General features: G+C 41.8%; 1 protein-coding gene across 28 annotated transcripts in view; it reads right to left on the minus strand.

Moving 5' to 3' along the window:
* MACF1 (microtubule actin crosslinking factor 1) overlaps positions 1-24,998 on the minus strand; it is a 337,622-nt gene that overhangs the window by 199,572 nt on the left and 113,052 nt on the right. For 27 of the 28 annotated variants that reach the window (XM_072723761.1, XM_072723759.1, XM_072723760.1 and 24 more), the window contains one exon: positions 10,008-10,069. In XM_072723761.1, coding sequence (XP_072579862.1) covers positions 10,008-10,069 — 62 coding nt within the window. Of the gene's footprint in view, positions 1-10,007; positions 10,070-20,758; positions 22,099-24,998 lie in introns of those variants that run through there. The other variant, XM_072723767.1, reaches the window with a different exon arrangement.

Below are 24,998 nucleotides of genomic sequence, written 5' to 3' on the forward strand. Positions count from 1 at the left end.
CAGGTCGTGAGGGTTGGGAAGAAAGTGGATTTGAAAAGTTCAATTTTGGGTGCCTGGGTGGCTCAGGGGTTGAGCATCTGCCTTCAGCTCCAGTCATGATCCTGGGGTCCTGGGATGGAGTCCCACATCCAGCTCCCAGGAGGGAGCCTGCTTCTCCCTCTGCCTATGTTTCTGCCTCTCTCTGTGTGTCTCTCATGAATAAATAAATAAATAAAATCTTTTTTTAATTTTTATTTATTTATGATAGTCGTACAGAGAGAGAGAGGCAGAGACACAGGCAGAGGGAGAAGCAGGCTCCATGCACCGGGAGCCCGACGTGGGATTCGATCCCGGGTCTCCAGGATCGCGCCCTGGGCCAAAGGCAGGCGCCAAACCGCTGCGCCACCCAGGGATCCCAAAATCTTTTTTTTTAATTCAGTTTTTTTAATTTAATTTTTTTAAGATTTTATTTTTAAGTAATCTCTACACCCAATGTGGGGCTTGAACTCACAACCCAAGATCAAAAGCTGTACACTCTACCAACTGAGCCAGTCAGTGACCCTGAAAAGTTCAATTTTAAATATACTGAATTTAAAACAGCAGCAAAGGAGCTACAAACAGTAATGTTCTGGAAGCAGCTGAAAATACCAGAATTCAATTTGAGTCAGCTGAGAACTTAAGTTTAGAAGTCATATGCGTGGAGGTGCTAGCTAAAGACATGGGAAATGCTGGCCGTTAGGGCTTGGGGCAAGAAAGAAGAGCAGAGTGCTAAGGACTAAGCCTGTGGGGATAGCCAAAATTAGAAAGCAGGAGATGGAAAAGCAATCAACAAAGGATAGGGGGTGGAAAAAAGGCAGTGAGAGAGGTAGGGAAAAAAACAAGAAAGGGTAATCAAGGAGGGAATGGATGATCACCAGTATCAAATGCTCCAGGACAAGCATGAGGACCAAGAAAGGGTTTTTTAGTCTTTTTACAAATAATGGTGTTTTTTGTGAGACTCACTTTCTAAAGAGTGGTAAAACAGAACTCAGATTACATATGAATGGTAGGTTAAAAAAATAAACAGAGAATATATTAAATACTTAAATATTAAGGGTTAAAAAGAGAAGTGATAACAATGAGCAACTTACTTTTGATAGATAAGACCTGAGCATAGGGCATTAAAATCAGGAATGGGCACTAAAAAATTATTTAAATAAATTATAAGAGGAATGAGGACCAAGTGAGATCATATTATCAACAGGACACTAAATACCACAGAGTACTGAAAAGGAAAAAGTAGTACTTTGAAATATAAAGTTAATCTCACATCGAGGACTCAACATCTCCTTCTAAAAATCCCAGTTGTTTTATACCTGAGAACAGCAAAATTCAACCACCTTACAAGAAATTTTGCGAGACTAGTTTATTATGTCTCTCAGTCTTTGTCTGATTAGGACTAAATAACTATGAAAAACTATAAAACAGAGATACAGACAGAAGTAATGGGGGCAAAGAGAGGAGTGGTTTTTTCCCTGGAGAATTTTCAGTAACAGAGAACAATCTATTTCTGAAGCATACTGGATATATCTCTGCCTAGAGAAGGATAAAGTACTAGCTAATACTTACTAGTGCTTCTATGTCAGAAAATTTTTAGATACAGAAATGAGATTTGGAGGGCTCAATTCACATCCCAAGATCACATACTACTAAATGGCCAGGTCAATAAAATCTGCTGGTAAATGGCCAAGCCAATAAAGTCCAGGTCTGTCCCATTCCAAAGTCTTTACCCTCTTCTGCACATACTAAATTGCCTCTAAAATTTTCCACAAATCTCTTAAGAAAAAATCCAATAGCTAAAAAATAAAAAATTCTGAGTTAACACTGCATATGATACATATGAAATCCTAAGAGTTAAAAAAAATTAAAAGAAATAAAAATAAAAGAAATAAAAGAAATCCTAAGAGTTGCCATCACAAGGGGAAAGTAATTTTTTTGCTTCCTTTTTTGATCATATCCATATGACACAATGGATGCTAAGCTAACTAAACTTACTGCTTATCATTTCATAATATATGTAACTCAAACCAATGCACTGTACACATTACACTTATACAATGATGTATGTCATTTCTGTCTCAATAAAACTGGGAGAGGAAAGACAAGAAAAAGTCCAGTGGACCAAGCATCAGATGTTTTAGAGGCAGCCAGGCGAAGCTAAGACTGCTCAGAAATCATCAATATATGTTTCTCTTCAACAAAGACTCATGTTATTCTGTCAACAAAAAGATGACTGAACTTCAACTACCTAGGTCTTTGCCTGTTTGCACACCCTGTGAAAATCACTGTCAACGTTAGTGAATGTCTCCAAAGAATATATGCAAATGGCTAACAAATTCATGAAAAGATGCTCAGTATCACTACCAAGTCAGGAGGAAAATGTAATCAAAACTATCCTCCCCATCCAACAGGAGGACTATAATCAAAAAGATTACAACTGTTGATGAGGATATTGAGAGACTGGAACCCTCATACAATGCTGGTAAGAATGTAAAATGGTGCAGCTGCTTTGGAAAACAGTCTGACGGTTCCTCAAAAGGCTGAACACAAGTTGCCATAAGACCCAGTGATTCCACTCCCAGATGTATACCCAAGACAACTGAAAAATGTATGTCCAGGAAAAATATATATATATGAATGGATGTTCATAGTATTTACTATCCATAATAATAGCCAAAAAGTGAAAACAACTCAAATGTCTATCAATTGATAAATGGACAAACAAAATGTGGGACATCCATAAAATGGAATATTATCTGGCAATTAAATACTGATATTTGTTATAATGTAGATGAACTTTGAAAACAATATGCTACGTGAAAGAAGCCAGTTACAGGGATCCCTGGGTGGCTCAGTGGTTTAGTGCCTGCCTTCAGCCCAGGGCGCAATCCTGGAGTCCCGGGGTCGAGTCCCGCATCAGGCTCCCTGCATGGAGACTGCTTCTCCCTCTGTCTATGTCTCTGGCCCTCTCTCGCTCTGTGTCTCTCATGAATGAATAAATAAAATCTTAAGAAAAAAAAAAAAAAAAGAAGAAGCCAGTTACAAAGAAAAGGGTCACTTATTATATGATTCCATTTATAAACGATATCTAGAATAGGCAAATCTATAGAATCAGAAAGTAGATTAGTGGTTGTCTGGGGCTGGGGAAAGGTATGCGGGTGGGCGTTGAGGGAGAGACTGAACAGTACAGGGTTTTCTTTGGGGATGATAAGATGTTCTAGAATGGATGGTGGTGATGGTTGCACAACTCTGAATATACTATAAGCCACCATATACTTTAAATGGGAAACTTGTAGGATATGTGCATTAAATCTCAAAAAAAAAAAAAAGCTACTTTTAATAATTAACAAATGACTAACTTTTGAGGGATCAAGTCCACCCAGACCAATCCTCCCCAACTCCTGGGCGTTAATAAGCCACGGAAAGCTCTGCTCTGCCAGTTCTTTAAAAATTAACTTGAAGTTATGGGCGCCTGGCGGGCTCAGTCAGGAGAGCATGTGACTCTTGATCTTGGGGTCGTGAGTTCAAGCCCCATGTTGGGTGTACAGCTACTTAAAAAAAAAAAAAAAGATTAATGTGAAGTTAGAGAAAAACAAACGGCTCCCCCCAGCTTCTGAGTGGCTTTAGCAAGGGAATAAACTGGTACTTAAGTACTTAGAACCAGAATCTGGCCCAAAGGGATTTTAACACTCTCAGCTGCCAGATGAGAAGAGTGTTGCCTGGAGAAGTTAAGTAACCTGTGAAAGATCACTGAGCTGGGAAGTGTCCCCTCACTGTCTCCTGAGTCTGAGTTCAGTGCTCTTTCCCTTTACAAGGCTTCCGTGATGCCTGACAGGCAGAAAGGACATACTAAGAGGACCTCCCCCTCCTCCAAAAAGAACCAAGGACTGTCACATGGTATTCTGATACCTGCAGAAAACCTCACTAAGGAAAGCTTTCCTCTAAGACTTAAAAGAAACACAAGCAGCTCAATTTCCTTGACCCAAACTATGTTGAAGAACGATAAAGAGGTCAGAAGAGAAAGCTTTGAAGAGTCTGTTATTTACTTTCCTCTATACTTATAAAAGGTACAGGGTAAACTAGAGTGAGCCTGGTTACTTTAAATGGGTTTCTGAGTTTGTGATTTCTAAACTGCAAGAGGGGGATCCCATGCTGATTCAATGGCCAAATTTATCCTCAAGGAAAAGCCTAAATGCTAAGGCTTAAAAACAGATTGCAGTTGTCCTAGACTTTTTGCTTGTGAAAGAACATGCAGGGAATGAGTAGAGGCTGGAAACCTGTTGGGGTAAGTAGAGGGAGAGGGGAGCAGAGTGTGAGGCTCTTTACTGATAAGAATTCTATTGTCTCTCTGTTTAGAGAATTCCTTAAGCTTTGAGGAATCTAACAGTGAGTGGCACCAGCCACACCTGATTCACAAAGGTTCTCTGAAGATGACTACGATTCTAAAATCCACATAAGGTAGCTTTACCTAACAGGCAGGCAAGGCACTTAGGTGTAGGAGTAGAAAATCCAATCCAAATGTAGGACCAAAACTTCAAGTGGGGGTTGAGATGTGTTTGGAATGAAATCAGGTCCCGAAAACACAGGTCCGGGCAGAGATGGTTCCTGAACCACCAACATGTGGCCACATGGGCAGTGCTCCTCCCCTCTGTGTCTCAAGCGCACTGCTCTGTCAATCTCTTCAATGAAACTCTTCTGCCAGTCTCCTTTTGATTGTCCGCACAGATGCGAATAAGCAAAGGCGTGTTAAAGTCCACGCCATGCTTCCGTGAGTTGTCTCACGGCTACGGCACAACAAGGGTGCCTAGAATCACCACAGCTATCTACAACCTAGTGTCCAATTAGACAGCCTCACACAAAGAAGTTGAGAATGTTGGAGTAAAAATTCAGAGTTGGAAAAGTTTTATTGGTATACTGGAATTCTTCACTGAAAATCGAGGAAGGCCAATAGCTACTAGATTGCATACATGAATAAAAAGGGAAAGAACTGTTCCATCTGTGAGGCTAATATCGGCCTCTCCCTTCTAGCTATAACTTCTGAAGTCACCAAGAACTGATCAGAGAGGGGCAGCCTGGGTGGCTCAGCGGTTTAGCACCGCCTTCAGCCCAGGGCCTGATCCTGGAGACCCAGGATCGGGTCCCACGTCAGGCTCCCTGCATGGAGCCTGCTTCTTCCTCTGCCTGCCGGCCTGTCTCTCTCTCATGAATAAATAAATAAAATGTTAAAAAAAAAAAAAAAAGAACTAATCAGAGAAAGCATTTCTCTTCCTTAGGAGCTCATGCGCTCAGTTCTCTCATCCTTCCTGGGAGTTCTCTCTGGGGGCATAAGTTTTACCAGCTACCAGGACCTTGAGACACAGCATAAATAACTTACATAAAACCTCATTTAAAACTCTAGATTTTTCAGGGTGCCTGGCTTAGTTGGTAGAACATGCAACTCTTGATCTTGCGGTTATGAGTCTAAGCCCCAAGTAGGGCATGGAGCCTACTTTAAAAAAAATTTCTTTTAGTAATAAAACTCTGATTTTTCTTTTTTCTTGCTTTCTTTTTTTTAACATTTTATTCTCTTATATTTTTTAAGTAATACCTAAACTTACAACCCTGAGATCAAGAGTCACACATTCCACTGACTGAGACAGCCAGGTACCCCTCCAGATTTTTTTTTTGATATTTTATTTATTTATTCATGAAAGGGGGGGGGGGAGCACAAGCAGGGGGAGTGGCAGAGGGAGAGAGAGAAGCAGACTCTCCGCTGAGCAGGGAGCCCAACTCGGGATCATGACCCGAGCCGATCATGACCCGAGCGGAAGGCAGATGCTTAACTGACTGAGCCACCCAGGTACCCCTAGATTATTCTTTTTGACAGTTCTAGCATATGCCCAGAACTCTTGGGTTTGTAGGTTTGCATTCTAAATTATTTATATATTACAGATGCTAACAACCTTAACAAACATCTTTTAAGATTGGACCAACAGTATTCTCAACTAGTAAGAATTGTTTATTCCACAACAAACTGTTTCCCACAGAGATAGCTGGGGATCCACAGAGATAGCTGGGGATCCAAGAGATCCTAGGTCAACTAAATCCACAACTTGGAGAGACTTGGTTGCTTTGATCTTATAACCATCTACTTGCCAACGGCCACATTTCCAGGTATACTTGGGGAGCAGAGCAAGGGATGTCTGAATTACAAAAAAAAAAATCTTGATCCGTAGTTCTCAGCCCAAAGTTTCAAGAATGACAGCATGGAGCAAGGATTCTGATTAGTAGTGAATCTCTTTCTCTCTCTCTCTCTCTGAAATATCCCAAGATGAGAAAATGCCATTGGAACTTATAGGGTTGGGGGTCCAAGGAGAGAGGAAAAATAGCCAGGGACTGAAGTAAGGCTCTGGCTGGCCTCCAATTTCTAACAATGCTCTGCTGTGTTCATCTCATTTCTCCCTCCCTGGGCCTCCTGTCATCACGCAGCACTGAGGCAGAGGTCCAACCGGCAACAGCAGAGAGCCAGGGCATTTGTGTTCAACTACAAAGTTTAGGAGACAAGCCTGAGTCAGGATAAATTCAGTTCTTTCAATTGTTAGTGATGAGGCACAAAAGAGTAAGTTGGGGGCATATTTAGTAGAAAGAGCATATGATTTTGGTCAGAAGACTCATGAATGGTCCCTAGGTCCCACTTTCACTAGCTATATGATCTTGGGAAAGTCACTTTATGCCCTTCTAATTCTCACTTTCCTTCATTGTGAAAATAGACAAGATAAAATACCTTTACTGCCTTCAGAATTATCATAAGAATCAAGCCAGGTAAGAATGTGGTCTGTAAGCTATAAAATACTATTAAAATATTAAAATATTATTTACTCAAGGCAACCAGTCCTGGGTATCTCTTACATCCGCAGTGTAGTATGTGGCAGAGAAAGCAGTACATATACAAGCTCTCTCATATACAGAGAAAGCATACTGAGCACTCAGTGAGCACACTGATGGGGGGAGACCAATGTGTGAACACACAAGCCATCACTTCAAAGCGGTGTGGAATAGAGATAGAGTTGAGATTAATTTAGGCTGAGGACTGGAGGTCAGATTCTCAGGAAGGTGATACTGAACATGGACCTTGAAGGATAAGTGGGTGATGGCCAGGCAGAGGAGATTGGGACGTGCCTTCTAGGGAGAGATGAAGAAGCAAAGAGGTGTGAAAGCACACTGTGTTTAGAGAGCAGTGACTTATCTCCTGTGGCCACAGCTCCGGCTACACAGGGGAGAATGCCTGCAAATGAAGCTGGGCAGCTTGGAGGCAGGTTGTTAAGGACTGTGCATCATGACGGAGTTCTGTGTCGCCGAACTAGAGGCAAATGGTACATATTGAAGAAATTAAAGGGGAATAGCAATTTTCTCTCCCTGTCTCTCTGCCTTTCTTCTTTATCCTGGCACTAACCAAGTAAGACATAATGTCTGCCTTCAAGTTAAAATCAAACAGAAAGATATAGAATGTACACAAGTGCTATAACAAAAGCACACAGGGAAAACAATGAGGGCACAAAGGAAAGGGTAGCCAATTCCATGTGGGAGATTCAGTTACATATTTAACGAGGTGGTATTGAATTGGGATTATGCAGACAGAACAGAGATTTGGGGAGGCTTCACACACGGGGAACAGGATGAGCTAAGATACAGGTTCATAAAATAGCATGGCACACAGTTCAGCAAGTGCCTGAGGTAGAAGGGGAATTCGACACTATGAGCTTGGAAAGGTAGGCAGAGGTTGGGCCATTACTGTAGATGTTAAGAGCACAGGTTCTAGACTTTAGGTTACCTGAATTCTAAAATCTCAGTTCTGGGTCGCCTAGGTGGCTTAGGGGGCTAAGCGTCTGCCTTCAGCACAGGTCATGATCCCAGGGTCCTGGGATGGAGCCCTGCAGTGGGCTTCCTGCTCAGCAGGGAGTCTGCTTCTCCCTCTCCCTCTGCCTGCCACTCACTCCCCCTGCTTATGCTCTGTCAAATAAAATCAAAATCTTAAAAATAAAATTTCTGTTCTGCCTCTTTCTAGTGGTATGACCTTAAGTTAACCTCTCTAAACCTCCTTTTCCTCACTGATAAAATGGGAAAACTGAAAGAGTCTCCAACATCAGGTCACTGAGGAGTAATCAAGATAATCCACATAGAAGACTTAGTCCAGAATGCTAGCTTTACGGTAAGCACTCAATAAACTATTACTACTATTTGCATTATCAGTGTTACTACAGAAAACTTTATTAGGAACTATCAAGTGATCAAGGCAAGCTGAAAAGGCCCTGGACGAGAACAGAAGTCATGGGGATGGAGAAGTGAGGTGCAGGCATCTTTCTGAGTTGGAAGTGACTAACTAGAGATGGTAACAAGGGAGATGATGGGTAGAAAACATTCTAGATTCCTAACCTGGATAATTATGTATGTGAATGAAAATATTCAGCAATTTAGGATGTGTTGGATATGGGATATTGTCTGGGTGACGTCCAGATGAACGTGTCCAGTGCACTGCCTTTGGCTTAGGAAAGAATATAGGAAATGGCTCTCTCATTACATCCACATCCATATCTTTTATTTTGAAAACTGTCCTCACCTGCAGTCCCAACTAAACGTGGCCTCTAGGAGCCACGTCTGATTTATGTAACCATCTCCCTAGCCATAGATGACTAAGCTATAGATGGACACCTGACCCAGGGAGGGAAAGAAAATTCCAGCCAATCAGAATTTTGTTTTGTGTCTTCAGAATTATAGCCACAGGGGTTTACGTCACCATTTGAGAGACAGCCACCACAGTTTCCACAAACAATGGCAAAAGCAATTAACGTAGGAGATATGTAGGAAGAAATAAAAGTGAGACAACACAAGGCCTCAATAAAAAGACGGAGTAGCTCCCTGATAATGTTTAGTTTTCATAAAGTCTAGCTGCATCCAGACACCAGATTCTATGAGATCACTTCATATCCTTTTTCTACTTGTGCTTCTTTATGTTCTACACCACCAGTGATCACTGTGACTAACACACATGAGACTGCCAAAGAAGAGTACAGAGAACCAAACAAGAAAATGAGTATGGTTAGGACTCTAGGAACCAGCAACATGGAGGAGTCAGAGAAAGAAAAGCCACTCAAAGAGGCATGAAAAAGGCATTCATAGAGGAAAGAGGTAATTCAGGAAAAAAGCAGTGTGTTAGAAGCCAACATAAAAGAGGGTTTTAAGAAATAATGTTAGTCAACAGTATCAGATGCAATGGAGAAACCAAATAAGAGGAAGATAAACTAGGCTACTGGATATGGCAAGTAAGAGGTCACTGGTGACCTTTCCCTGAGCAGTAATCAATATAACTCAAAATTATGTAAATTATTTGAGTAGTTATTATATAATATCCAAAAACTTTGTCTGCAAATCTTGACTGTCACATTAGTCATACTGGTCGTCCTCAGGAGGGCTTTTAACATACCTCTGCCTTGGTTTCTCTTCTATTTAAAAACAATAATACAATCTCCCCCCAACCCAAGCCATTCTGGGAAGTGTTCTGCAACTTAAACCGCATGGTGGTGATAATGTATAGGCACATGTAAAAATTGCTTAAACTAAACATTTAAGATTCATGCACTTAAAGAGAAAGAAGGAGAACAAAAGCCCCTCTCTGCCCCATCCTGTTTCTCTAGAAATAAAAAGAAAGAAGGAAGCTTATAAAATAATCTATAAAGCTAGGAACAAAGGTTTTTGAGTCCAGGAATCACCCCCTGGTATCCTCACCCTCAATCTTCTGAGGTAATGGCATCTATTACTCTCCTTTCCAAGAAACTGATCAGTACAAGTTTCCACACTGTTATGACTACGTTAGTTATTTTTAAAAAGTCACATGTGTATCTCCATGAGGCACATGACAAGCACTCTGAACTATCAGTGAGAAAGGACTGGATCTCGGAGAGATCCAGCTTAAGAGTAGCCAAGGGGCTAGGGCAGCATCTATGGAGTCCTACCTTCATCAGGTGCTTGTTCACCCATTTGGTGAACGTCTTCTTCTGAACACGGTCCCGTTCATCTGTAAAGGAAACACAGAGAAGGCATTGGCTCAGCACTGCCCGGATAAGTTCCCATACCCCTGCTTTGTCCACACCCCAGCTTCTGCACACACTGTGGTGATGGTTTCCACAGACCCATGAGAAATGTTGTGTTGTTGGGAAGATTTCTCCTGTCTGAGCTTCATCTTCTGTCCTGACCATCTTGCTACTTTACAGATTAGACAGACGCATAGCCTCAAAACCCACAGCCATGACAAAGTCTCTTTCGCACCATAACCTGGTGGGTGAGTGATTCTCTGCTTCCCCGCAAAGCAACCTCCAAAAAGTCAAAGCTGTGAACAACGCCCGCAGGAGAAGCAGAGCGGCCTTGGCGTTTGGGCCACTTGTACATCTCCCTCTTCACAAACCCATCTGCAAGACCAGTGCTCTGCTCTCACCCCCTTCCTACCCCACTTTCTACCCCTAGTTCCAGTTTCCTCACCAGTCATTACCAACTCGGCAACCTCGGAAAGCTGCTCAGTTTACCTGCGCTGCACATCTCCATCACCTCCACCTTCTTATAGAGCCTCCTCTTTGGAGGCACACTCTCCTTCATCCTCAGTTTTGTGGACCTCATTAACAGAAGCATGACTGCCGCTGTTCCAGAGGCCCGATCCTGCAGAGGACTCCCTTTCTCCCACACCTGCCAATTCCCCAGAGCACCTCCAGACCACTGATCCTTCGGCCTTGCTCCTTTTCACCTACTTGAAGCCCATGCCATCCCCCTATTATCTTGTTCAAATCATCCTCACTATCATCAACCACTCCCTGCCACTGCCGCCCACCCCCCATATGGTGAATCTACCTTAGCTTCCTAACAACTTGGTTCACATTTACTACCTCCACATGCATCCTCTGGCGTCATCCTCACCTTACCTTATCTCCAGTTCATATTCAGCCACCACGCTCCCACACTGCATTTCCTGCTCCAAATATGCCTCCTTAGCAGTCATCCTAATCATTCCCAAGCTTTATCACTCCATTCTCATTTTATTCCTTTTATTAAGAGCATCTAAACTTACTCTGGTCTGTGCTAGAAAACACAGTCAAGCAATTCAAAGCTGCCATCACTAATCCCCCAGGAACTGCCACCTGCCTAACCTTCTACCACTAAGCACACCATGACAATTTGCGAAACTGAATTACCACCATTGCTCAACTCTTCCATTTTTAATCCAAGTCAGAGAATTAAGTAACTCTAGTTCACTAGTAATCCACACAAAGTGAGGTTTTTCCGTCTCTCCTGCCCAGTTCCTCCTAACTGACTGCCTCATAAGAGCCACATAGATGCGATTCTGAACAATGCTAGCATGCTCTCCACTTCCAGGTCAATGTACCACCTACTCACATTTCTGAATTTATAGCCACTCGGTAAATGCTATCTCTTCATTGTCTCTGGTCTTAACGTCACATCCTTCTTTCAGCCTTGAATTTTTTCCTGCTTTGCAAGGAACAGCGATCTCTTCCTATTATATACCACAGAACTTGGGAATCAGAATTAGCTATCTACTCTTATCCCCTGCTGAAACACGATTCCTTTCAAGAACAAAGAATCATCTGTTCAGGGTTGAAAGGTCTGCCCAAATCCTACATAACTCTATACTATTCCTGATACTTAAAATTTAATAGAGAATTCATTAGCTCCTAAGGCAATATGTATCACTTTAATAGTTCTATAAAGTGTCATCATTTGCTTCCTTATAAATTCTCCCTACTGGCTCTCATTTAGAACTGTTAGAATTTTAAGTATAGGCCACCTTTCACTTAAGAGTCCTGCAAGTACTCAAAGCTGGGATTTTTGTTAGATTTGACCACTGTCATTCCAATATATTTTTATCTTTTTAGAGGCTGATTCAGTTATCCAACATCTTCATTAACCTCCAAGTCTGTGTCATCTACAGACGGAATGAGAATCAGCTTACAAATGCAGTCTCTTCTAAATCACTGATGCTGCTCACACTATTTTCTCTTTATGGCATGCTACTCTCTCCCTTTCTACCTCTCTCCAAATGCTATTTACTATTTAAAATATATATATATATATAGATATATATATATATAGATATATATATAGGTATATAGATATCTATAGGTATATATATATCTATATATATATTTGAGAAAGAGAGAGAGCATGAACAGGGGGAGGAACAGAGGAAGAAGGACAAGCAGATTCTGCGTGGAGCACACAGCCTGATGACCCCAATCCCATGGCCCCAAGATGATGACCTGAGCCAAAATCAAGAATTGGACACCCAACCAATTGAGCCACCCAAGTGCCCCAAACACTGTTTACTCTTTAAAATCTAGTTCAGGGATCCCTGGGTGGTGCAGCGGTTTAGCGCCTGCCTTTGGCCCAGGGCGTGATCCTGGAGACCCGGGATCGAGTCCCACATCGGGCTCTGGGTGCATGGAGCCTGCTTCTCCCTCTGCCTGTGTCTCTGCCTCTCTCTCTCTCACTGTGTGCCTATCATAAAAAAAAAAAAAAAAAAAAAAATCTAGTTCATTCATTCATTCACTCATTTCTTCTTTGAATACATCTTTATTAAGGACCTAGATGCTTGGAAGAGCCTGTGTTTGACTCTGACAATAGATACCAATGACACAGTCCCTATCTTTAAAAGAATGACATTTGGGACACCTGGCTGGCTCAGTTGGTAGAGTGTACAACTCCTGATCTTGGGATCATAAGTTCAAGCCCCATGTTAGGTGTAGAGCCTACCTTAAAAAATAATAAAATAGATGACAGTCTAGCAGAGAAAAGAAATAACTTAAAAAAAAAAAAAAAAGAAAGAACTTCAGTGCAGTTTCATACACACTATAACAGAGCTAAGCACAGAGTGTCCAAGAACAGAAGAAAATGGTTAGGCCCCTTGAACAAGAGAGGGAAACATGGGCAGTAAGTGAAAGTTTCCAGAGGAGAGACCCTAACTAAATGGTAAAAGGGGAGTAGAAGCTAGCCAAGAATTAAAGGGAAGGAACAAAGCTACTACATGTAAACTTCACCTAATGCAAATTCGTGGAGACAACCAGGAGCTTATATTCAGAGAAGTGCACAGAATCAAGGATGCCTGAAAGACAGGATGTGTATTAAGTAGTGGAGAGACTTCAAACTAGATAGGATGCCATGGGCCAAATCACAACCTTTCTTACAAGTTAAGGAGTCCAAACTTTACCACTAAGAAATTGATAGGAGAAGGTAAGGGAAAGCTTCAAAAGATTTTAAATAGGAGATGACATGATCAAATGTGTGATTAAGAAAAATTACTCTGGCAGCCTTTCCTGACAACTCCAGGTCCCAACTGTCTCTTTGTCCTACACATTTTTATGGTACTTACTATGCTAATCACTCAATCAGCACTTATATAGAGTCCTGAACTTTTAATATGTTCATTCTTACATCACCAATGAGATCACTAACTCCTTAAGAAATCATGTTTTACTTTTTTGTATCTCTTAAAGCGGCTAACAGCTACCACTCTGCAAGATATGACCTAAAACAAAAACAAAAACTTTCTTCACTGGCCAATATATGATTAGAAGACTGGTTAATGAAACACACAGAATGAAATCAGAGCCAAGTCACCTACAGGAAAACAGTCCAATATGTAAAAAAAACCCAATACCCCAATAAGTGTCACTCTTGTACTGAAACATGCATCCACGACAGGAAAATAAAATTAAAGCTAACAAAAAGTTCTGCCCCCCTAACATTTTCACCACTACCAAAGCCATTCTGCTTTACTACACTAATATCTTCATAACCAAGAACGGCCTGTTTCCATTTTTACAAAATTCTCACTCCAGAAACACAAGTTTACCCTTTTTTTCCTTCTCAGAATTTCTTTTATTATAAAGGTTATATATGTTTGTCTTGACAGGTTAAATAATACATAGATGGAAAAGGAAGTTATCAAATTTCCTTTTAAACTAATCAACATTTTAAAGAAGAGGCAGGGAAATCCTGGGTGGCTCAGTCGGTAAGTCATCCATGGTCTTGATCTCGGGGTCATGAGTTCAAGCCCTACATTGGGCACCATGCTGGGCATGGAGCCTACTTAATATATATAAAGATATTTATTATTTCTTTTATTGTATATACAAATATGTTTATATATTTACGTGTATGACTATATGAAGAAGAGGCAGAATTCATGGGATTTCTTTTTCTTTTTTTTTTTTTTTTAAGATTTTATTTATTTATCCATGAGAGACACAGAAAGAAAAACAGAGGCAGAGACACAGGCAGAGGGAGAAGCAGGCCCCATCACAGGGAGACCGATGTAGGACTCGATCCCGGGTCTCCAGGATCACGCCCTGGGCCAAAGGCAGGCACTAAACCGCTGAGCCACCCAGGGATCCCCAGGATTTCTTTTTGGTCCACTGCCTCCTTTATTTTTGACCTGAAGATGCGACACCGGTTCATTTTACTATTTCCATAAGTAATTCCGTTCACCTACCAAGCCCTCCAGGAGAATAATATGCTAGGGAGACCTGATGTTCTGATACTAGTCATATTTCAATAGCTAAAAAACAGACCTTCAAATCACCGGCAAGAGGTCAAGTATTTATTCCGAGCCTAATTATTAAGGGCAACATGATTTCACAAGCCCTTCTCAAGACCAGCTAGCCTTCTTTAGAGCTGAGCTATAAGTTCCTCAGAAAAAGATTTTATGGAACAACTGTGCTCCAAAGCTGAAGGATTCTTTTTTAGGATCCTGTGTTACAGACCCACCAATTACATGCAAGCTCTTTCCTGATTTAAGCATTGAGACAAGAGGATACTAGAGTGCCTCAGGTTTAAGATCATAATATTTCAGCAAGGAAATTCATTACAGAAGCCAAAGAACAACTTAACTATTATTAAACTTTCAGAATGCTCCAAACAGCTCAGACTTTCAAACTTTTTAATAAATTTTACATTTGGCTCCCCACACATAAATCCCTAATTTAATCCCAGGCTCAGCAAGAATCTTTCTACCTAATGCTGGAAGTAGAATTTTCAAAGACACACTAGTCAATCAAAAAGAAGGGGGGGGGGGGGGGGCGGAGATCATATTCTTTTTTGATGCTTCTTAGAAACTTGGTCCAAAAAAAAAGAAAAGAAACTTGGCCCAACCAAATGCTATGAAGACCCAACAAATTACCCAACTGCCCACTGGGAAATTCTAAGATTAAACATATTAATGTTCAGTTAATCATGGGAGGTTACTTAATTAGAAGGATTTGATACTTGTTTCTGACTTTTAATAAGACCATTACAGTCCAGGGGATCCCTGGGTGGCTCAGCGGCTTGGTGCCTGCCTTCGGCCCAGGGCGTGATCCTGGAGTCCCGGGATCAAGTCCCACATCAGGCTCCCTGTGTGGGGCCTGCTTCTCCCTCTGCCTATGTCTCTGCCTCTCTCTTTTTCTTTCATTAATGAATAAATAGAATCTTTAAAAAAAAAAAAAAGGAAAGACCATTACAGTCCACCAAGCTATCAAAAATACCCTAATTTTCTTTGTTTTATTTTCATCTGCAGAGACATCCTTTGGTAACTTAGGCAAGTCCTTCCACCTGAAATCTGGATCCCACCTCTTCCCTTCTCTTTGGGAATTTAATGATCCCCTAGCTTGTAGATCTTTAACTTCTCTCTTTCCTTTTCCTTGGCTTCCTGAACAAGTATGATGACAATGTTGTCTTCCTTTCCTCACCTCCTCTTTCCCCCCATGTGACCTATGTAGTAGCTTTGAGCCCCACAAATTCACCGAAACTGCTTTCTCCATAGTCACCTACCAAACTGCCAACTCAGAAGACACTGCTAACCTTTCTTTCACCTTTTTTTTTTTTTTTAAGATTTTATTTATTTATTCATGAGGGACACACAGAGAGGCACGGGTAGAGGGAGAAGTAGGCTCCTTGAGGGGAGTCCAATGTGGGACTTGATCCTGGGACTCTGGGACCACATCCTGAGTTGAGGGCAACTGCTCAACCGCTGAGCTACCCAGGCGCCCCCATCTTTCATCTTTTAAATTCACTCTCCCTCTTGAATATGAAACTCCTTTGCACCCTTGTGTTCCTCCTTCATCTTTGGTTATTCCTTCTCTTCTTAAATGTTTACTCATTGTTAGCCCTCTTTCCTTCATTTTGTATTACAGGTTCTTAAGATATCCATGGACCCACAGGTCCGTACATGGGTCCATACATTTGGAGAGGGGTGCCATGAACCACCTAAAATTGCATGTAAAACTTAGGGTGTTATGCGCATGTTGGGAGGGGGTAAAAAGACCCATAGCTTAAAATAAAATAAAGAAAAAGAAAAGAAAAACGTTATAAAGAGCAGTTCTCCCCATTTTCCCAGAATAATTCTATCTACTTCCATTTTTCAAACTGTAACTGATCACTTTCATTTGCTGACAGTTGGAACGTTAGGTCTAGAGTTCAGAATAGCAGTCAGAAGTGAGGCTACAAATTTGAAGCTAACAGCTGGCAGCTGAGGCTATGGCAAGTACAGCAGACTAGCCTATCTCAACAAATCTTCCGAAATCACCACTTTGCCCATATTATCTCTCTACTCAAAAATCCTTTACTGGCTTCCAGAAGACCAAGTCCAGGTCCTTCATTTCCACAGTTTGCTATAACCCTTTGAAATTCAATTCTAGTTTTTATTCATTGTGTGTTAAGTGGTTGGAGTAGATAAAGAAGTGGCCTCTGACCTGAGGAAATTTACAATCTACTCTTCCAACTTTATCTTTGGGCTCTTCCCTGCATGACTCAACTACAACCATTCTGATACCATTGTTTCCCAACATAACTTGCACATTCTTGTCCTTGTTGCCCCTACTGTAATATCTCTCCCTCTCTTTTTGGGTTATCTAAGAGCCTCCTTACAAGGTCCAGATGAAGTCCCATTTCTCCCCTCTCTCTTTCTAGCTATGCCAGCCACTTCTATATGCCTGCAGATGCCTGCGTTTATTCAGTTGACTTGGCACCAAGCATATAAAACCTATTACTAGATACTTCTCTATGTAAATCCTATTTATCAACTTTAGCTCTTTGGAGTCAAGAATCATGTTTCAAATTTCCTTAAATATTCAACATTTAAGACAACAATGGGTACTCAAGAACACTCACTCATTTAACAAATATATACTGAAAGCCCTCTATGTGCCAAGGTTATACCTATAAGGACACGTTAAGATGGTATTTTCAAAGTCAGACTAAGAAGTATTCCCAAATGATAATTAAAAGGTTGCTTTTCAGCAGGAAACAGGGATTTCCATTCAGGTGTCCCATCTACAGTTACAGCTTTCCTAAATTCTTCCCGCCACATCTGGATCCAGGAGACTTTGCACCACTTAATGTAGGTTCAAAGAAAATGGGCTGAAAAAAACAGACCTGTAAATACAAAGGAAAAACTGATGGTTGCCACCGGGTAGGGGAGTGCAGGGAGGGGCAAAATGGGCAAAGAGGAGTTGAAGGTACAGGCTTCCAGTTATGGAATGAGTAAGTCATGGGAATAAAAGGTACAGCACAGGCAATATAGTCAATAATATTGTAATAGCGTATGGTGACAGATGATAGATACACCTGTGGTGAGATAGCAGAACGTATAAACTTACTGAATCATATGCCTGAACCTAATGTAACATTACATGTCAGCTATATAGCAAGAGGGAAGGAGGGAAAGGAAGGAAAGGAAGAAAGGAGGGGAAGGAAGGAAGGAAGGAAGGAAGGAAGGAAGGAAGGAAGGAAGGAAGGAGGGAGGGAGGGAGGAAGGGAGGGAGGGAGGGAGGAAGAAGTGGGGAGGGGGAGACAGATCAAGCAATTAATTGTGCTTACCAAAAATATATAATTGCACCAGCATTATAAATGATTCCTATCCTCAGACAAACATAAGTCAACTTTGGGATATAAGACTGACCTAGACATTGTATTTACATTGTATTGACTCAGTCCTCACAACTCTATCAAGTACACACTATTTGTCCTCAATTTTATAGTGCAAATTGAGGCTCAAAAAGGCTTATTAATAATTTTTCCGAAGTCACCCAGTTAGCAAGTAGCAGAATTGAGATTCAAATCCAAGTCTGTCATGGACTTTTAACCTCCACACCTACTGCCACCATGAAATTATTAGAAGGCAATACAATACAGTCCTGTGTAAGGACAGTAAGAAGGGAGGTGCAAACCATCACTGTAATCAGAATTCATCACCAGCATCTATCACCAAGTGTTAGCACAGGCTTAGAATGTCTCAGTGAAGATTGAGAATTGGGAGTTTAAGGAGGTGATAATTCTAGAAAATTCAATGCAAATTAAAGTTTATGTTATTTCTCAGGCAAATTAGAACTTTATTTTTTTAAATTAGAACTTTATTAATGATAATTCTTTGCTCTTTTGGGAATTCAAGAGTAAACAACAGAAGTTAGATATGGGAATAAGAATGGTGACAAGAAATGAGCCATAGAGATGACTGGACAGGCACACAAGGAGAAGGGAAGAGGGAGAAAAGCTCAATAGTTTCATTAGGTTATCAGAAAAACTAAATCACAGATACAAAGAGATCAGAGGTTTAAGAATTCTCAAAATATCCTCTTAGAGATGAAGAAATCTAAGCCCTAAGAGGTTTAAGAACTTGGAAAAAGTGACACAGGGGCAGAATCAGATCCGTAGCTTGGATCTGTTGGCCTCTAGTCTATGATGCTTACCCTATCGAACACTCAGCATCCCTCTCTGAATCTGAGTTTCATCTGCAATATAAGGAGTTTGGACTAGGTCAATGGTTCCCAAATACCAGTCTGTGAACTGGCCACATCAAAATCACTTGCAGAGCTTACACTGGCTAAGCACCTGAATATCATGTACTCCTCATAACGACTCTGAGTTAGGGCCTATTTAAATCCCCCTCTAAAAAATGGGAAATCACGGCATAGAAAGATAAAGCAATTCTCTCAGCTCATCTAAACTATTTAGTATAGAGCAGGGGCCCCAAGCAGACGGGTGATGCCAAAGTCCATTCTCTTAACCACTAGACCACAATGCCTCCATGGGATTAAACAGGGCAAGATGAGACAGAATAAGGTTTCTGCCCCAAAACTTTTTTTTTAATTTGTTTATTTACTTATTTATTTATGAGAGACACAGAGAGGCAGAAACACAGGCAGAAGGAGAAGCAGGCTCCACACAGGGAGCTGGATGCAGGACTCGAACCCGGGACCCCGGGATCATGCCCTGGGCTGAAGGCAGACACTCAACCACTGAGCCACCCAGCCATCCCCGCCCCAAAACTTTCAATAAAGATTCTAAACTTTCTTATACTTCTCGTTGATTACAGGAAAGGGAACCTTTATCTCCAAGCACTTTCAGATCCAGACGATTCTTTTCTCTAAGTCTCAGGGAAGAAATCTCAATGATACCAGAAAGATAAAAGGCTAGACTACATGGCAACAACAGACTAACTCGGCCTCTCCGTGTGCCCCAAACAATATTATAATATCACCTTTGTTTCTCAGAAAGCACTTAAATATCTGGCAGTACTGGCCTAGTGGTCAGGAGACAGGATCAGAACCATAGCTCTCTGCTACACCCCTTTTGAAATTTCTTCTGCCCTCTCCTCTCGATGAAACAGCTGACGATTTCAATTTTAGTGAAAACCTGCCTATTTGGGTCATGATTTTGTTCTGCTTTGGAGACTCGAGAGTATAATATCAAAGATACTTTGATTATCAAAGTCAGTGATCAATCCAGGAGCTTCCAAACTCAGATTTTACAAACCAGTAAAAGTTCCAAAATAAATTGGAAAATCTAACATAAAGCTGTCAACCTTTTCTTTTGCTAAGTAGGGATATCTAAAACCAAGCTACCACCTAAGAACCATTCTTTCATAAATAAAGGACACTTTAACACCAGAAAAGTAGGAAGAGGGATTCCAGAGTAAAGGACAGTTATTTAAATGAGTTCCCCTTTATGAAAAGCACACTACCTTCTCCTTACCTTTTTCATTTTACCAAGAACTTGATAAATTGATATCTCATTCCAGTACCAGTCTACATACCCTGCTGTTTGGAAGCCAAAGAAACCTGTGGCCAAAAAGGCTGGGCCACTTGCTCAAGGTCACAGAACATGATTTTAATGAACTCTTGTCCTTTATCCAGGGAGATCTAAGTCACAGCCCATACAACACTCCTCCCTAGCCTACAATTTGTTTTTAGGTTCCATCCCCAGACCACCTTGGAGCCTTCTTACCTCCTACAGCTGGCAGAAGAGAGTAAGTGAAAGAGGAAACCCAGGCCATGACTCCTCCTCTCCACCCACCCCCCTTCCAGTCCACTCAGAGGTGGACTCCGTAACCAACCAACTTCTGCTAAAAATACACCCTGGACTTTCAGAACTATGCAACATAACTTAAAAGTAGTTTCCTGATACAGGCAAAAAGAAGCGTGAGCATGAATTCAGTCTCTATAAAAAAGTCCCACACCCAAAGCTCAGGCTCTCAACTGCCAGTCTACAAGCTTAAAAAGTTCCCCAGGAAGTAGAGCACCCCAGTCTCTTCCCCTGAACATTTTAACAAGCCCAGAAGTTGTAACATCTGCAAGACTTCAAAGCCCATATATTCCTATGAGTTGATGACAGCAAGAGCTACTTGGTATACACAGGCCCAGACAAGGAAAAAACTTCACATACTAACCCATACAGCACATGCGGCAAACCAGGTGGGCGTTGAACTCGTGCTCATCTTGGTAACTAGGCCACATGGCACTCTTGTGTCTGCTGACCCCACCCAAAAGGAGGGTGTTCCAAAGAACCTCCGGCTAGTGGTTCGTGCACCCTCTGCAGCTCCTCCAAAAAGTCTTCAAGGTAAACAGAGACAGCTAGCCAAAGGGCTATTCGATGAGCAAAGAGAGACAGCAGAAGTAGAGACGTGGCTCCACCCACCACTTCCTAATGACCTCCTCCTCCCCTTGAGGTCAGAGAGGAAGCTCCTCCCTAGAGCACTTCCAAAAGCTGGGTTCAGGTCTTCAGACAAAGAGCATCCCATTCAAAAGTGGCACCAGCTCAGTGTTTTCAGACCAAAGGCAGCAGATGGAGATAGGAGATTCATGTGAAAAAGTCCAGCCAAGTTACTGAGTAAGCCTGAACAGGTAGGAGGAGGCTGGTCTTTGGGTAACCCTCCATTTGCAGAGCCGAAGTTTGTGACCTGGCAAATCTTAGACAGCTGCAGGAGAGCTGGTAAGGTAGGACGGCTTACTGCCAAGTCAGGAACAGTGCAGCCGTTGCCCAACAAACTGCTCCTCTGGCTGGCCTCTTCTCAGGCAGAAGTACATATGAAGTGTTAACCAACTGAGAAGGTCCCACAATGGGAGAGACTATAACGGAGTGAATCCCATACGCTGTCCACTGCCGACAGACTCCCAGATTCTAAATGGAGCTTCATTTCCCCACATTTACAGCTGCCCGAAGGGAAGAGTCACAGTCTCTCCTCAATGACCCCACCTACTTCTCAGAGTAGCCCTGCCCCAGCCAGTCTCTCAGGTAGATCAGCAGGGCAGATTTCATCAACTTCAAAAATACTGTTTGCTTGTTGCTCCATTCTTTCTCCTCATCCAGCCAGGAACCTCATCCCCAAGTCCCCTTCCTCCTCCCAGAGCCTCCCACCCTGTCTCTGCAGTCAGTGCACTTAACTCAGCAGTGCCAGCGACCCCTTTATCCATCAGTGGAAGGCGGCTTGCTTGTTTGTCCAACTTGTTTTCTGAGTCCTGGCTAATTGTACCAGACACTGGAATGTTGAAGGAACACAATGAAGGGCTTTTTCATTCGGATGGCCCAGCCCATCTATCGCTTCTTCACACTTCTGATCCAACCAGGGGTTAGAAAAGCTGAGTCTCTGTTGAAGGCAGGAGAGCCATGCCGATCCTGGCCCCACACTACTCAGAAAGGCTCCACTGCAGATAAGGGCCTAATCACTGGCCCTCCGCCCCAGCTCCCTAAATAGAATGACTTCTTCAGGCTAATGCTACTTCCAATCCTGTTCCTAAAGGCAGGGAGGGAGGGGCAACACCCAGGAAAGCCAGTTCGAAGAGATTAGCCCCAAAGACTGCAAGTGAAAAAGAGTAAACGTGAGCTTGCCTAGAGGCCACTCAATTTAAACAAGCCCTGAGACCTGCCTCAGTACCCTGACAGCTTTCTTCACTCCCTACCGGGTAGCCCTCCCACCTACAAACTGCTAATAATCCTGTTACTACTTACTAATAACGGGACTCACAGCTGACTTTATCCCTCCTTGACTAAGCTCCCAGTCACCCCGATAACCTGAGACAACTCTACTCAGTTTGTTCTTCATATTAGACTTTTCTTAGTCAGTCTTGGACAGAAAGGGTCCTCCTAGAATTTACCTTGTCCTAAGAAGAGAAATGCATAAGAAATAGGGAAGAGAGAAGAAAAAGGAATAAATGTCTCCTGATTCATACTTAGTAACCTTTTCCTTTATCTGATTTAAATTTCTTGAGTCTTGTATCTTCGGTCTTCATATCCTGGTCTCTAACACATTTTGAAGGTGCTCAATAACCTAAGTTAAAATTAATTCAGCATCTACCATAACTGTTTTTTAATACTTTAAAAAGGCTAAGTAACTTGAGGGTGCCTGGGTGGCACAGCTGGTGGTTAATCATCCGACTCTTGGTTTCAACTCAGGTCATGATCTCAGGGTCGTGAGATGGAGCTCCACATCTGTTTAGGACTCTCTCTCCCTCAGCAACACCTCCTCTCTCCCCCATTCACATGCTCGCTCTCTATCACTTTCTTTCTAAGTAATTAAAAAAAAATTTTAAAGGCTAAATAACTTGACCAATATTACATATCCATTTGTCCAGCTCCAAAGCTACACTTCCTATTACACCCTACTGTTTCTGACAGGGACCTAATCCAGAATAACTACACTGCCATGAGGGGGCTGGATATTTAAGGTGGCGGAATATTCCTCAGAAGATTAAGAAACAGAAATATTTGACTATAGCCAATTAGAGATTTAAGGCATATCCCAAATGAATAATGTGAGATAATTTTTAGAAATACTAAATAATTCCAGAGTCTCTAAAAGTCAAAATAATCATCACCAGGAAAGGTTTGAAAAATGTAAACCAAAGCCTCCTCCCTGCTCCTCACTCCCCTGGGATCCAAACAGAATCTTTTTTTTTTTTTTTTTTTAATGATAGTCACAGAGAGAGAAAGAGAGAGAGGCAGAGACATAGGCAGAGGGAGAAGCAGGCTCCATGCACCGGGAGCCCGACATGGGATTCGATCCCGGGTCTCCAGGATCGCGCCCTGGGCCAAAGGCAGGCGCCAAACCGCTGTGCCACCCAGGGATCCCCCAAACAGAATCTATGTCCTGTGAAGGCAATACAGACTGATGAAGTTAGGGTGGAGAGTCTTAGGGATGAGGTCAGTCTGACTGCCAGGAGGCAGGCCTTTCCTCCTAAGAGGTCCTGAGCCTCAAAAGGGAAGCTACTGCTGATAGCAAGACCTTGATTAAGACAGTCAGCTCTTAATTCAGAGGAGACCCGCCTGAGTAGTGATTACCCAGGTCATCCCCCCTTTTTTTGCCCAGCTTTTAGTCATGTCATAGGTCATTGGGTGTCCAGAGATGTCAGGGGCAGGAAAAAGAGAATCTGGCTGCTACCTGTAGATATTTAAAATGTTGAATGGGGAAAAAAATAAAAAATAAAACGTTGAGTGAAAGGAAGAAATTCAAGTCAGTATTTCCATACACGGCTAGAAGTTATTGGAGAATTTACAAGCACTGACTTTCTTACAATAGCACAGGAAATCGAAGCTATACATTTATTTCCTTAAATGCCAGAATCACCTACTGTTAAGGATACTGAAGTGGACACAGAGTCTTTCCTTCTAAAATGTAAGACAATAATTCATAATATATCACTAACTTTTTGCATACTCCCACATTGGCTTTTTTCACATTTCTTCATTCCCAACTGTAAAGACAAATATTTATACTTTGTCCGTGCAGCATACAGGAAATTACTATATCCTCAATGATTCCTTTTGTGGAAAAAGCATCATGAGTAGAGTAAACAAATTATATAGTCCTTGGAGCATCTGGCTGGCTTAGCTGCAAAAGCATGTGACCCCTGAACTCAGGGTTGTGAGTTCAAGCCCCACGTTGGGTGTAGATATTACTACTACTACTACTACTACTACTAATAATAATAATAATAATACATACATACATACATACATACATAAAGCCCACAATCATATAGTCCTTACTATGGGCAGAATGTATTCTTAAAACTAACTCAAACCAACCATGCAGTATTATTAACCCCCCTTACAGAGGAGGAAGCTCAAACCCAGACAGACTGACGTCAATCCATCAGCAGTGGCAGAGCTAGGATGATAACACAGGCAGTCTGATCCAGACCCTCAACCACAACTCCATGTCACATCCAAGTAAAGGCCAAATGATTGCACTGCCAGAAGCCACAGGAAATTAGAGACCTTAGTCTTTAATCTTCTCATTCAAAGGGAAATTTGAGGTGCAGAGGAAGTAACTGACTGTCTAACATCTCATGTAGTCAGCAGAAGAGCCAGGACTTAGAATCCATGGCTCCTGACACCAAGTTTAGTGGTCTTCCTACACACTGCACAGATCTATAAAGAATAGCTAAGGAAAGAAAAAAGGCAAGGCTTCCACCTTGATTAAAACAGCTAATGGTAAAAACACACACACACACACACACACACACACACACAAAAACAAAAACAGCTAATGGTTTAGTTATCAGAGTAAAAATATATTAGATATATGACTGTTTACTAATTTACCGAGTACCTGTTACATGCCTAACAAATTTTTAGATAAGATGAATGGAGGATGCTCAGCTAATGTCATAATAATCTCAAAAGGTGAC

The sequence above is a fragment of the Vulpes vulpes genome, chromosome 10 (genome assembly GCF_048418805.1).
Source record: "Vulpes vulpes isolate BD-2025 chromosome 10, VulVul3, whole genome shotgun sequence".
Classification (NCBI taxonomy): Eukaryota; Metazoa; Chordata; class Mammalia; order Carnivora; family Canidae; genus Vulpes; species Vulpes vulpes.